Source organism: Mastomys coucha, unplaced genomic scaffold (genome assembly GCF_008632895.1).
Source record: "Mastomys coucha isolate ucsf_1 unplaced genomic scaffold, UCSF_Mcou_1 pScaffold21, whole genome shotgun sequence".
Lineage (NCBI taxonomy): Eukaryota > Metazoa > Chordata > Mammalia > Rodentia > Muridae > Mastomys > Mastomys coucha.
In genome coordinates, this window is record NW_022196904.1 from 69,471,258 (window position 1) to 69,485,228 (window position 13,971).

General features: G+C 50.4%; 1 protein-coding gene across 1 annotated transcript in view; it reads left to right on the plus strand.

The window, feature by feature from the left end:
• Positions 1-12,317: 12,317 nt before the first annotated feature.
• The window catches only part of LOC116101272, a 33,483-nt gene continuing 31,829 nt past the window's right edge, over positions 12,318-13,971 (plus strand). Inside the window, exons 1-2 of the mRNA XM_031384881.1 lie at positions 12,318-12,440; positions 12,474-13,218. Of these exons, the coding sequence (XP_031240741.1) occupies positions 12,318-12,440; positions 12,474-13,218 (868 nt within the window). The remainder of the gene's footprint in view (positions 12,441-12,473; positions 13,219-13,971) is intronic.

Consider the following 13,971-nt stretch of genomic DNA (forward strand, 5'->3'; position numbering starts at 1 on the left):
ATCTACTGCCCAATCATAGGCTTTAGCCTATTATTGACTAATTAACTTGGGGTGCAAAGTTTGCACAACAAAAGCTGGTGTAAAGAAAGTTCAGTCTTGGGCTGGTGAGATGGCTCAGCGGGGAAGAGCACCGACTGCTCTTCGGAAGGTCATGAGTTCAAATCCCAGCAACCACATGGTGGCTCACAACCACCCATAATGAGATCTGACGCCCTCGTCTGGTGCATCTGAAGACAGCTATAGTGTACTTACATATAATAGATAAATAAACCTTAAAAAAAAAAAGAGAGAGAGTTCAATCTTCTTTGGGTAAACAGGTCTTGGGATACAGTATTCGAATTAGCATTTGAATACATAGCAACACCAGACCAACTCCAGGTCCTGAGTGGGTAAGGACGGGACTTGAGAAAGGGTCCTAAGAAAGAGGTGTTGGGGACCAGCAGAAAGTGACAATGACTGGGTGACTCAGTGGAAGCTAAGCCCTGTGGACCTAGACCATGATTGTATAACTAGAGGCCCACATACCACACACATTGTGATATTTCCATACCCCAAGCTGGCAGAATAAAGTTTACCAGCCAGTGTAGGAAATGGGCATGGATGCACCTCAGTTCTTACATGTTAAATTCCCCCCCCCCCCCACCGCCGAGCCTTAGGTTGAAAGTCTCTTGCCCCAGTAGCTCACTTGGGCTCTGACTATTTGGAGAGAGGCATTTGTTTGGAACTGAAGCTCATTCTGTAGCCCAGGCTGGCTTGGAGGTTACAATCCATCTCTGTCTCCTAAGCAAGAGAACTGTAGGAGTGTGCCGCCATTCCTGCCTTGGAGATAACACCTTTTGCAATGCTAAGGGACTGGAGAGATGATCCAGTGGTTAAAGAACACTTGCTGCTCTTCAAGAGTACCCATGTCTAATTCCCAGTGTAAAATCCAACCAACCCTGTCCGTTTTTTGGAAGAAACTCCATTTTGTGTGAGACCAGGGGTTAAACTCCAATTCCAGGAAGAAAATCACACCTGAGCAAACATCCTGTGACAGTGCCACCCCACCCCCCTTTAGCAACAGCCAGGCTACAATAGCAAGACCAAGGTACATAGAGATAACCTAAGACATCCTGCAGGGAATAGATAACCTGGCCATCCTGTTTGTCAGGTGGTTCTGCCCTTGTGTTTGGATCCTGCAGATTACACCACAAATACAGTTTTTAAAATATTAACTTGCTGACTCGTATGGAAATTCCCCAAGTTTGCTGTAACCACAATAAAAAACCCCTAGACTTGGGGCTCTCACTCTGACCCACTGTGATGATGAGAGTCTAAGAGACCTTGCCCTAGAGCTCATAATAAAGGCCCTTAAGTACTTACGTTGCAATTGCTTCCTTGGTGATCTTGGGGTACCTGAAACTTGGGCATAACACCAGCATCCCATGACAGTTTACAACTTTCTAACTCCAGTTCTAGGGGATCCTACGCCCTTTTCTGGTCTCTACCTGCAGGCATACATATGATTCATAGACATATATGTAGGCAAAATACCCATACACATAAAATGCAAACTTTTTTAAGAGCGGGAGAGATGGTTTGGCAATTAAGAGCACTTGTAAAGGACTTGGGTTCAGTTCCCAGGACCCATATGACAGCTGACAACTTCCTGTAATGCCAGTTTCAGGGTGATAAGTTATTTCTCTGCTGGTGAAATGAACCAATTTAGGCCAGATTAAAGTATACATAGGCAGGCTTATTGACATGAGGATAGAGAAAGAACACGCATGCAGAGAGAGAGAGGAGAGAGAGAGAGAACAAAATGTCTGATTATATAGAGATGAGCCTCTGGGGGAAGGGCAGCTCAGCTCCTGGGCTGGAAAGTTCAGTGTTGGGGGAAGGGTATGCCAGGTAGGGACTGGGGGATGCTGGGAGAACCTGGAGGCCAGGTCTGCTTTGATATGTAAAATGTGCACCTCAATCCCCTGCCCTGTGATTCTAAAACCAAACACGGGATCATACCTCTTCTGTTTTCTGTGGGTACCAGGCATGTACATGGTACATATAAACATGGTACATATAAACATACAGGCACACACACAGACACACATTCCATAAATCAAAATAACATATCAATCTATGGTGTGGCCTGACAGCCTCTGAGAACCCAACATAAGGCTATGGCCTGCTGAGGACAGGAGATGCTTCTGTCACTGTCCCAGCCCATACACACATGCAGGCAAAACAGTCTCACACACACAAAACAAATCAAATCTTTAAAGAGCTCATTAAATTGAATTAGATCATTCCCCAATACAGTCAGTAGTCTCTGTAGGACTGGAGGTTAGGACATAGCTGAACACCAAGGGATGACCATGTAAGACACAGAGGGAAGGCACTTTGCCTATAAGGTAAGACAGACAGACAAGAAGTCTCAGAAGATGCCAACCCTGCCATTGTTGCCTTGGACACTGTGGGTAAATGAATTGTGTTTGCTTCAGCTGTCCAGTGTAACACTTGGCTGGGGCACCCTGCCACCGTCTTTCCCAGAAGGTAGGATGCTGATGTGGGAGGCAGGAAGGCCACGGTCCTATTCACTGATTCCACGTGACTTACCCAGTGTCCCTTGTATGTCAGGGGTGTACAAGGGCAGGACTATGATATAAATGACAGATAGTCCCTGGTGGTATATAAGATTTATCTTATTTTATGTATGTGTGAATGTTTTGCCAGCATGTACGTATGGGCTGGGACAGTGGCGTAGAAACATCTCCTGTCCTGTGGTATCACCAACACCAGGAAAAGAGTGCTGGACCATCATCAGTTTTCTCTCTCTGGATATGAGCATGGTGACTAATAGGAAGCCTGCTGGAGTTCATGGGGACCCAGGCCACCCATCTCCCTGGCAGTGCTGCACCTGTCACCCTACTGTCTGGCCAAATAAGAGGGTACTATAGCTCAGCTAAGCTGATGCATAAAATTAACCCTTACAAGGCAGCTCTGGCTTCTGGAGGGACCTTGGATACATCTGCCTGCTCTTTCCCAGGCTAGCCCAGCAACATTCCCTAGCTTGTTTCTTCCCAAGGTCAACCCCCTTCTCCTGGCCTTTTCTACTCAAAAGGCCCAATGGCCAAGATCCTTGCTGGCCTATTGTTCTCAATGCCCTTTGTAAATTATGAAGCCTGTGGAGGTAGCTTCCCCAAAGGATTCAAGAGCTAGCAATGTACTAAGTAAGGAATTGAAGTTCACCACTGAAGACCAAGAAGCGGGTGGAGGAAGCAGGATATTGAGAGCCTGGAGTTTGGCAAAGAGGGATTTTGTTTTGTTTTTTGGTTTTTTGGTTTTTCGAGACAGAGTTTCTCTGTATAGCCCTGGCTGACCTGGAACTCACTCTGTAGACCAGGCTGGCCTTGAACTCAGAAATCCACCTGCCTTTGCCTCCCAAGTGCTGGGATTAAAGGCGTGTGCCACCACTGCCCGGCCCAAAGAGGGATTTTTAACAAAGCCCCAGGCTCAGGCTAACACAGAGCGCATCTCAGAGAAGAGAAAGCTGCCCAGTGAGGGAGTAGAGCCTTCTCAAGCACAAGGCATCTTCAAGGCTTCAGGCTTGATAGTTCTGAATTTCTCCAGCAGCTAGTGATACCCCAGTCTGCTGCTTCTAGAAAGAAGTCTGGGGTTGAAGTCTTGGTGGAGAATTGACAGGATCCTCAATGATACCCAACATGAAAACACACTTTGGTGTGGCCTAACCACTCCAGTCTGACAGCCCAACATGAGGCTGTGGCTTCTTGAGGCCAGGAGATATTTCCATACCACTGTCCCAGCATGAGCCCCTCCCCTCCCCCCAGCACAATGCCTGACCTATGCCAGACCCTCAAGAAACATTTGAGAAGCAAACAAACAAAGGAACAAAGGCAGTATCAATCAGGCACAGACGCAGAAACCATGCAAATGTGTTGAGTGGAAAGGAATCCGATATGATCCAGTTGGAGAAGCTGGTAATTACCAACTGAAGGAAGACCTGCAGGATAGATTCCCAAATACTGCAGACTGGCCTTCTGGGGCATGGGGCCACTGCTTCCCTCTATCTGGGTGGCAGGAAATTAAGAGGCATCCTAAGGTCTGCTGGGGTCAAGAACACAACCTTGAATTGAGTGTGTACTCATGTGTAATTCCATCATTTGGGAGACAGAAGCACCAGGACCAGGAGTTCTGGGTTATTCTCAGCTACATAGTAAGTTTGAAACCAGTCAGGTTCAAACCAGTCAGGTTCACCTGAGACCTTGTTTAAAACACTTTTTAAGCCAAGTGATGGTGGCACATTCCTTTAATCACAGTACTCTGGAGGCAGAGGCAGGCGGATCTCTGTGAGTTCAAGGCCAGCCTGGCCTACAGAGTGAATTCCAAGACAGCCAAGGCTACATAGAGAAACCCTGTCTTAAAAAAAAAAAACAAAAAAAAAAACAGTCTCAGACAGCCTAGGCTTTCTTCAAACTTGCTGTTATTCAAGAATGACCTTGAGGGTTGGAGAGATGGCTCAGCAGTTAAGAGCACACTAACTGGGGCTGGAGAGATGGCTCAGTGGGTAAGAGCACCGACTGCTCTTCCAAAGGACCTGAGCCATATGATGGCTCACAACCATCCATCCATAATGAGATCTGACCCCCTCTTCTGGGGTGTCTGAAGACAGCTACAGTGTACTTACATATAATAAATAAATCTTTAAAAAAGAAAAAAAAAAAGAGCACTAACTGTACTTCCAGAGGTTCTGAGTTCAATTTCCATCCACCACATGGTGGCTCACAACTATCTATAATGGGATCTGGTGCCCTCTGCTGGTGTGTCTGAAGACAGCTAAAGTATAGTCATACACATTAAATAAATAAATAAATATTAAAAACACAAAAAGAATGACCTTGAACTTTAACTCCGCTCCTCCTGCCTTCACCTCCTGAGTGCTAGGGTCACAAGCCTGTCCAACAGCTTAGAGCTTAAGAACAAGTATTGCTCTTGCAGAGGACCCAAGTTCAATTCCCAGAACCCATGTTGAGTGGTTCACAGCTGCCTGTGTCTTAATTAGGGTCACTACTGCTATGATGGCTAAAGAAATGTGGGGAAGAAGGGGTTTATTCAGCTTATACTTCCATATCACAGCTCATCATCAAAGGAAATCAGGACAAATCCTCAAGTGGGCCAGGACCCTTCAGGCAGGAGCGGATGCAGAGGCCATGGAGGGCTGCTACTTACTGGCTTGCTCCCATGCTTGCTCAGCCTACTTTCTTAAAGAACCCAGGACCACCCACAATAAGGTGGCCCTTCCACATGAATCGCTGATAAAGAAAACTCTATAGGCTTTCATACAGCCTGATCTTCTAGAGGCATTTTTTCAAGCAAGGCTGCCTTCTCTCAGATGACTCTAGCTTGTGTCACGTCGACATAAACCTAGCCAGCACAGCTTGTAGCTCCATGTCCAGGGATCCAACACCTCTGACTTCTAAGGGAAGCTACACACAAAACACACACAATACACACACACACACAAAATAAATCTTAAGAGTGTGTCATGGTAAAAAAGAAAATATGCAGAAATATAATGGCCTTCTCACAGCTTCTTATGTATGGAGGTCATAGCTTTTCAGTTTCTTCTGTGTCGAGAGCTGGAAGAATGGGACTAAGGAGATGGCTCAGTTGTTAAGATGCCGGCCATAGACGCATGAGGGCCTGCGTTTGGTCCACAGTACCCATGTCAAAAGCCAAACATGATGGCTCCCTTGTAATTCCAGTGCTGGGGATACAGACACTGCTTAACCTCTGAGGCCTCCTGGCCAGCCAGCCTAAGCTAGTCAGTGAGCCCAGGTTGTAATGAGCTATCCTGTCTTAAAAATTAGGGGGAGAGGCCTCCTGATAAGTGACACCTGAGACTGACCTCCACAGTCATGTGCACCTGCACAAGACACAAGCTATTCTTAAGAAAGTAGCACAAGGGCTGGAGAGATGGCTCAGTGGCTAAGAGCACTGACTACTCTTCCGAAGGTCCTGAGTTCAAATCCCAGCAACCACATAGTGGCTCACAACCACTCGTAATGAGATCTGATACCCTCTTTTGGTCTGTCTGAAGTCAGCTACAGTGTACTTATGTATAATAATAAATTTTTGGGCCGGAGCGAGCAGGGACTGAGCGAGCAGAGTTGACTGGAGTGACTCCCAACAACCACATGAAGGCTCACAAGCATCTGTACAGCTACAGTGTGCTCACATACATAAAATAAATAAATAAGGCCCGGTAGTGGTGGCTCACGCCTTTAATCCCAGCACTTGGGAGGCAGAGGCAGGTGGATTTCTGAGTTCTAGGCCAGCCTGGTCTACAGAGTGAATTCCAGGACAGCCAGGGCTATACAGAGAAACCCTGTCTTGAAAAACCAAAATAAATAAATAAATAAATCTTTAGAAAATGAAAAAGAAAGTATCATGAGAGCCAGACATGTGAGTATATACTTGTGAGCCCAGAATTTGGGAGGTAGAGGCAGGAGGATCATGAATTCAGGATAGTCTGGACAATAAGTCAAGTTCTAGAGGGCTTGATACACATGACAGGACTGTGCCAGAAAAAGTTGAGCATTGTGGCTCATGCCTATAATCTGTATTTGAGAGACTAAGGTATAAGGATCACTCACCAATCTGAGGCCAGCCTGAGGTGTGTATGCCTGAGGCAACCAAAGGTGCCTACTCAGGTCCACGATAGCCCAGGCTGTAGAGCATGATCTTGCCTTCAAAATACAAACCAAACAGTATTCCAGAAGCTGAAGCAGGGGGATAGCGAATTTGAGACTAGATCTACGTAATAATCCAGGATAGCCAGGATAGCCTGGGGTACAAAGAAAGACCATGAACAAGTTAGACTATGGAGCTAGTAACATAACTTGCTTCTCATGCTTAAGTCTCAGCTTCAATCCCTGAAACACACACACACAGACACACAGACACACACACACACACACACACACACACACATACAGAGCTTCCAACCAGGTATCCTAGTACACATCAGAGCCAAGGTGACAGTGAACTCAGCTCAAGTTCCCAGTCCTTGGGCTACACAGTGAGACCCTAACTCAAAGAAAGAAAAGAAATAAACAGTTACTCTAGGTTCAGTGGGTCAGCCACTGACTATCCAGGACTTCATGTCTAGGGTCAGGTTTCCAGGACACTAGATCCACTGCATCAAAACAGCTGATGGGTGGGCATTAGTAATGGCATGCTTGCCTCGGTGTCTGGCACAATGTACCCCCTCAGTTGTTAACTCCAGTAGATCTCCTGCACTGAACAAATCCAATGCAGACATCCTGCACCATTTTCAATGCCTATCAACCAGCCCATCGCTCAGAGCAGGCATCCAAGTATGTTGTAAGTTGTCACAGTTGCCACACGGTGGCGCACCTGCCCTTGTCTCCGAGGGAACTTGCAGGAACGAGCGGTTTTGACAGGTGTCAGGTCTTTTTAAAAGGCCGGTTTCATTCTGGAGTCCTGGCTTACGGTGATGCCCTGCCTCATCCTGAGGAGGGATGAGATTCCGGGCTTGCGACACTATGCCAGCTTCGGTGCCAGATCTTCAGGAGACCGGCCTCCAAAACATGTGCCCTTGACTGCACTGCAGTAAGACTCCAGTGCTGCCTGCCGGGAAAGGCACACGGAGCATCTTCGAGTCAGAGAACTGGCAGTGACTGGACCAGATCTTGCTAACACAGACCAAAGACAGGGACAAGATTCAGCTGCAAGGGAGAGTAAGGGGCTAGCTGAGTCTCAGACACTCTTTCTTTCTTCCTTGAGCCTCTGACCTTTCCTCTGATGGGTGTCTCACCCGTCTGCTTCAATCTCTTCTGACTTTTTGTTTCTTCGTTGCTAACTCTTCCAGGCTGCTGAGCTCCCCTGCAGATCTCCAGCCTGGGCCTTACTCTAGCGCTCAGAAGGCTTGTGCTATCCAGGCCCAGCTAGAGTTCCGTCCTCCTGAGCATGTGACCGTGTCAAGATTCACTCAGTTGGTGGTAAGAGAGAGGGGAGGAAACAGGGCTGTACAACAGGGTCACAGAAGCCCATCTGGGCTACTCGATGGGCAAGGTCAAAATGGACATCTCTGGGTCACAGAAATGACATTGACTTAGGCTCTTCTTCCTTAACAAGAGCACATGTTTACTCTTTAAATTCACTTACTTTCCATTAGTTTAAAGCCGTGCGAGCTACAGCATCACGTAAATTATGTGTCCAGTAGCCTTGGCAGGAAGCTTGCTTTGGAATTTGGAGTGAACCAACCACGTCGCTGTTTCCTCGGGCCTGAGTTAGCTTTCCCCAGAGTACTCTGGTTCTGTTCTGTCCGCCTCCGGGAGGTACTGTGCTGTTTTTGCTTTTTACGCATCAGCACATCTCTTGCCTAAGTATTAGAACTCTTTTGCTGGGAGGTGGTGATACATGCCTTTAATCCCAGCACTCAGGAGGCAGAAGCAGGTGGGTCTCTGTGAGTTTGAGGCCAGCCTGGTCTACAGAGTGAGTCCCAGGACAACCAGGGCTACACAGAGAAACCCTGTCTTGAAAAACAAAACAAAACAAGCAAACAAAACAACAAAAAAGAGTCGATTTTGTTTTCATCTCGGGCATAAACATCTTCAATTTTAAGCAGAGCCATTTGCTCTCTTTGGTTCCAGAGACTCCGTTATAGCCTTTGGAAAGCTAATTACCTCTTCTGAACTAAGCCTCTAGCAGTGTGGGCTCAGAACTCCGCACATATTTGTTGAGTAGACGAATGTCAAGGACCCACCAACACTCTCACCACTTTGGAACATCACATCAGAATCTTCAGAGATGTTCAAGACTGTAGCTGTGAGCCCTGGGCTCCCAAGAAAGGGCAGCCAATCACTGCCTGCACCTACAAGCATTAGGTGCTGCCCAACCCCACCCCTACCCCAAAAGAAATGGCTTTTCTGTCTTTCATTTTCTGAAATCTGTAGAGATGAGGAGGACCCTGGCTGAAAGGAAGCCACTGAGATGGGAAGGAAAAGCTGGGGAGGAACGGACACTTCACTTCGGTAAGGACGGGGGTACAGAGACAGGGCAAGTGTCTCAAGTCCCCAGGCTTCCATCCAACTGTCCTGATGTTCCCAACAATGCAAATGATGCCCCTGACCCGCGGCGGAGTTTGAAAGGTAACGAGGAGTCAGGAGGAAAAACAGATGTCCAGGTCACCCAGTACTGCAGTGTCCCTGGCGTCGCTACAGATCCAGAAGCGGGCATGTCACCGCCCACTCCACTTAAACGGAGCCTTTCCCGCCTCCAGGCCAGGCTTGGTGCGCACTTGCACTAGAATAGACGGCCCGGCAGAGGGCGCTGTTGGACAATGCGCGGAGCCGCGTCAGCACGCCAGAGCCACTAGGTCAGGACCGCGGGCCAGAGGACCCCGGGTACGCCCGCGAGAACGAAAGGAAGAAAATGTGAATAGGAGTGGGGGAGACCCTTAGGAACATCTGTATCTGCAAGAGCTTTCATTTAGTCTGGGCAGATCTCGGAGCTCTCCAGGCCTCGCCAAATACAGTTCTGGAGCCAAGAGGAGTGGGAGGGATCCTTTGAGCTGCAGAGCTTGCAGCCGCAAGGTTCGATCCGGTACGGATTCGAGTCCCGCGACCTCTCTCTCCTGCATCCCAGGCCCGGCAGGAGAGACGCCCATTGTCCTGCGCACTCCATTTGCATCCTGAGCTCTACCCCTACCCTTTCTTGGGTCACAAGTCCCCCATCCTTGACCTCTCACGGGCACCTCCTAGACTATACTTTGAACTTCTGCTCCTGAGAAGTTAGACTTATCCTGGGGATGGCCAAAACAGGCAGACCCGAGGTTCGATCAACTTCTAGAAGTCCTGGATATCAGGGTGGCCCTGGATTTGACGGCCTGATAACCACCACCACCAACCCCGCCCGTCCCGAGCAAGAGGGTCATGCTTCAGTGACTTTGCTCTGGGAAAAGCGATGGTCTCCGTCTTCCCTGAGTTTTCCTGGGTCACTGACCTTCCGAACTTTCCTGCTGTTTCATGGCTTCAAGGGTTAGAGACAGTGTCAGGCTCCAGGCCTGTCTAAGGAATTTCTGGAACATAGGGCCTCTGAACCCTTTTCTGAATATCGACTTCAGAGCTGAGCTCCTGCAAGATTCACAACTCTCTGCATCCCTGGTCCCTGTGGGAGGAGAATAGGGTCCTCCCTTGACCATACTCATGAATCTGGGAAAGCAAAGCAAGACTATGTTTAGCCATTTCTCAATGAGCCTGGGAAGTTGTCATAATGGGGAGGCAGTTTGTGCACAGGGCACAGCAGCACTTCCGGGGTGGCCCCTACTAACGCTGGACCCCTTTCCCTACTCGGCCCAGGCCCAGGAGCGGCTTTAAGACGCTGGAGGGTGCAGGAGTGAGGAAAGCCAAGAAGAGGACCACTCAGATATGAGAGTGCAAATGGAAGGCTGGAGACGTGACTAAGATCTGTGTTGATTGTCCCTTCCCCATCTCATTCCTGATCCAGTTCTCTCAAAAAACCAACCACTGAGAGCAAGCACCCAGCCGCAAACCAAAGGGCTTTCAGACTGAGGTGAGTGGGTCAGAGTCATTCGAGGCAGAGTCTCTCTCTCTCTCTCTCTCTCTCTCTCTCTCTCTCTCTCTCTCTCTCTCTCTCTCTCTCTCTCTCTCGTGAGATCCACGTAACCTCAAAACGAACCTGCCCTTTTCAGTGACTTTACTTCAACCAAAAAAGGCAGCCGAGGGCGGGAGCGCAGGGGACGAGCATTGACGCCGGGGCTAGAGCCGCAGAGGCCTAATGGATTCAAGGCCTGCGCAGGCAGAGGCGCACCCGCCGGCCTGCCCGCGCTCTCAGTAGCGGACAATGGAGTCCCGGGGTGACCTGAACAAAGAATTTGGAAGTAGTTAAACTGCAGAACACGTTCTGGGCCTGGGTGCCTCCTTTCAAAAGGAACGCTGGGAGAAGAAAAGAAAGCACTGGGGGGTGAAGGGGGCGAGAAAATGCCCAGGGGAAAAGTTGGTAGGTCGCCCTAGTTGCCGCCAGCTACCAGACGCCAGGAATTCAATAGGAAGTGGGGGAGGGGAGGAGTAGCCGAGCCTGTCAGACTGTAAGGAGTGGCTGAGAAAGTTAGGGGAATGCTGGGGTTCCAAAACAAGAAATAGCCTTTACCTCGGGCAAGGGCACCCCCCCGCCCCACACACACACAAGAGCGAGTCTTCAAGGTTAGTGTGATCAAAGAGGCCAAGGGAAGATCATCTTCGACATAGAGACTACAGCAGAAGCCTGTGGATGGAGTGTGAGGAGAAATAGTTGGGTCCTTCAAAGCTTCCCCACCAAGACCTACCACCCCCACCCCTCTCTCTAAGTCACTATACTAGATCGTCATCGCCCAGGGTCTCTGAGGCTGCTCTGTCGTGTTTCTGGACATGTCTTCCTTTCAGATCCTTTTCTGGAAGCTTGTTTCTGGTTTCCTGTCCCCATCCAGTTCCGAAAGTCTGACTCATCCCGTTCATCCTGTCTCCTGCTTTTCTGGTTTTCTTTCCTCTCTTTCTCCTCTTGCCTTGTTCTGCACCATCAGCAATCTAGATTCTTCTAATAAGAACCCCCACCCACCCACACACACACACTTTTTTCCTTTTAAGATCAGGCCAGTTGATATGTTTTGTTTTTCTGGACTGAATTTTCCACCATGAACATCAGCACAACCTGGGAAGAGAAGACTCTAGAAAACCAGCTATACTGATCTCCAACTAATTTTAAGAGGAAGAATCTAGGAAGATCCGTGGAGACCAAAACAGTAAAAAAAATAACAGGGGAAATAATCGGAGCGAGACCAGGAAGAAGAAAGGAGCCGTGGCGGGCTCAGCTTCCGGGAGGTGGTGTCCTAGGAATCCGGGAGAGCATGCCCTATTCAAACGGCTTGGCTCCCTCCTTTGGGAGGCGATCAGTTTGCAAGGGGTTAACTGCGTTGCTCATGAACTTGGCCTGTCTGTCTGGCTCAGGATGAATGATGAGGCACGCTGACAAGTTCGGCCGGAGGGACCTCCCCTGCTGTGGTGGCGAGGGAAACACACACTGGCAGAAGGGACCCTGAGCGAACCACAGGGGCGCAAGAGGAAGAGGTGGTTCCCGCAGGTCAGGCACTCGGGTCTGCCTGCCCTCTCTGATCCCGCCTCCTCTTGACCTTTCGCTCCCTTCCTTGTAGCTTCCTAATATCATCTTGGAGCACTAGGATTTTTCAGGGGCTCTGTCTCTGAGTCCCAGAACCCCGTACCCGCCCTGCGGACAATGCCATGCCGAGCGCGGTGCAGGCGGGCTCTGGAGCCTGCCCCGGGGAGGCCGATTCAGCATTTGGACAGCGGCTCGGGGGCGGTCTGCGGCCCAAAGAGTTTGCAGGTGCACCGCCCCCGGGTGAGGCGAGGTAGAGGAGGCTCTAGGTCTCGGAGGAGCGTGATCCAGGCTGGAACACAACCCAGACTGACAACGAAACAGGTTCCTGCGAGCTAAAGGGTCCCTTCGGAGCCCGCATTGGGACCCCCAAACCGGCCAATCGCTCGTGGGTTTCCTCAGCCAACACTTGTGTGTGTGAAAAGATCAACCGCGCCCCACCCCCTTGCACCCAGAGCGCAGACGTCCCTCAAGCCCTAGGCTCTCCATTCTTCCCCGAGCATCCTGAATCCCCGGGCTTGGAGCTGCCTGTGAGGCTTCCAGCCCTCTGCTTGTCACCACTTCCCAGGTGGTTGGTGGCTCTGGGTGAGCCCAATGGTGCGGGCCGTTTGCGGGGAGGGTTGTTCGGACGCAGGCTGGGCGCGGGCAGGCAGAGCCAGGTCGCAGGGCAGGGCGCCCCTTGCCTCCTGCCTCCTCCTCTCGGTTCCGCACTGGTCCGAGTGAAGCCAGGGGGGGCGGGGGGAGCCGCGCTGACGTCACTGCGGGCCGTGCCCGCCCGAGAAGGCGGCGCTGAGCGGCTCAGAGTCTGGAGAAGCCGCGCGCCGCCAGGAACCCCCGCGCCACCGCCGCCGCGCTTGCCTCCAGCAGCTCTCGGCCACGAGACCGTGCGGACAACGGCGCTTGGAGGGCGGCCGGAGCTGGGCCTGAGCCTGGGGACTCGACTGATCCCCGGTGGCCGAACCACCATCACCACAACGACCCCACCCCCGCCGTCGCCTCGTGGGGCTCAGGCCCCCTCCCGGGTCCGTAAGTGCCACTGCCTTCTGCGTCTCGGCCAGGCTAGAAGAGAGGGACTAGGGCGTCAGAGCCGTAGTCTCCACTAAGACAGTGTCAGGGAGCCGGCTGGACTGCTTCAGGGGCCTGGGGTATCTCTGTGGGTCCCTCTTGAACATCTCAAGGGCTCGGGGCTATTCTTAACTATATGAGGGTTGGGGGCTAAGCTCTAATTGTGGTATCTCCCGCAAATCTTCAAGACCAAGGTCAAGGGTCTTGGGATAGCGAGCCTTCGAGACGTTCCTGCGGTGTTCAGAAAAGGACAGGGTGAGAGGTCCGACGGAAGTTGTGGGGAGGTAGAGGGGTTTTGAGAGAAAGAATGTTCTGAAATGGGTTCCAGGGAGTCCCCCTCCCTAACTCCTATCCGTGACTCCCCTCTGCCTTCTTATCCCTCACCCCCCACCAACACACAAATAACCTATAAAGTGGCTTCCTGGATTTTTTTTTTTTTGAGAAAAATTCAACACACAGCACCCACTCTAAACAAGATTTATGACTTTTTCCCCTTCTGAAATGGGAAGTTGGGAAAGCCTTTCTGTTCAGAAGCACCCCACTCTATGCTTTGGGGCAGGCCTTTTGGAGCTGTCTGTGGGCGTCTCTGACGCTTCCTCCGGTCTAGCCTTCTTTGAGCTGAGAAGAACAAGGGAACCATGGATGGAGCTTGAAGCTGTTTAGGGTCTTCTCTGGAAGAAGCTTGGGTGGTAGGGTGTCAGAGGAAGGAGGCAG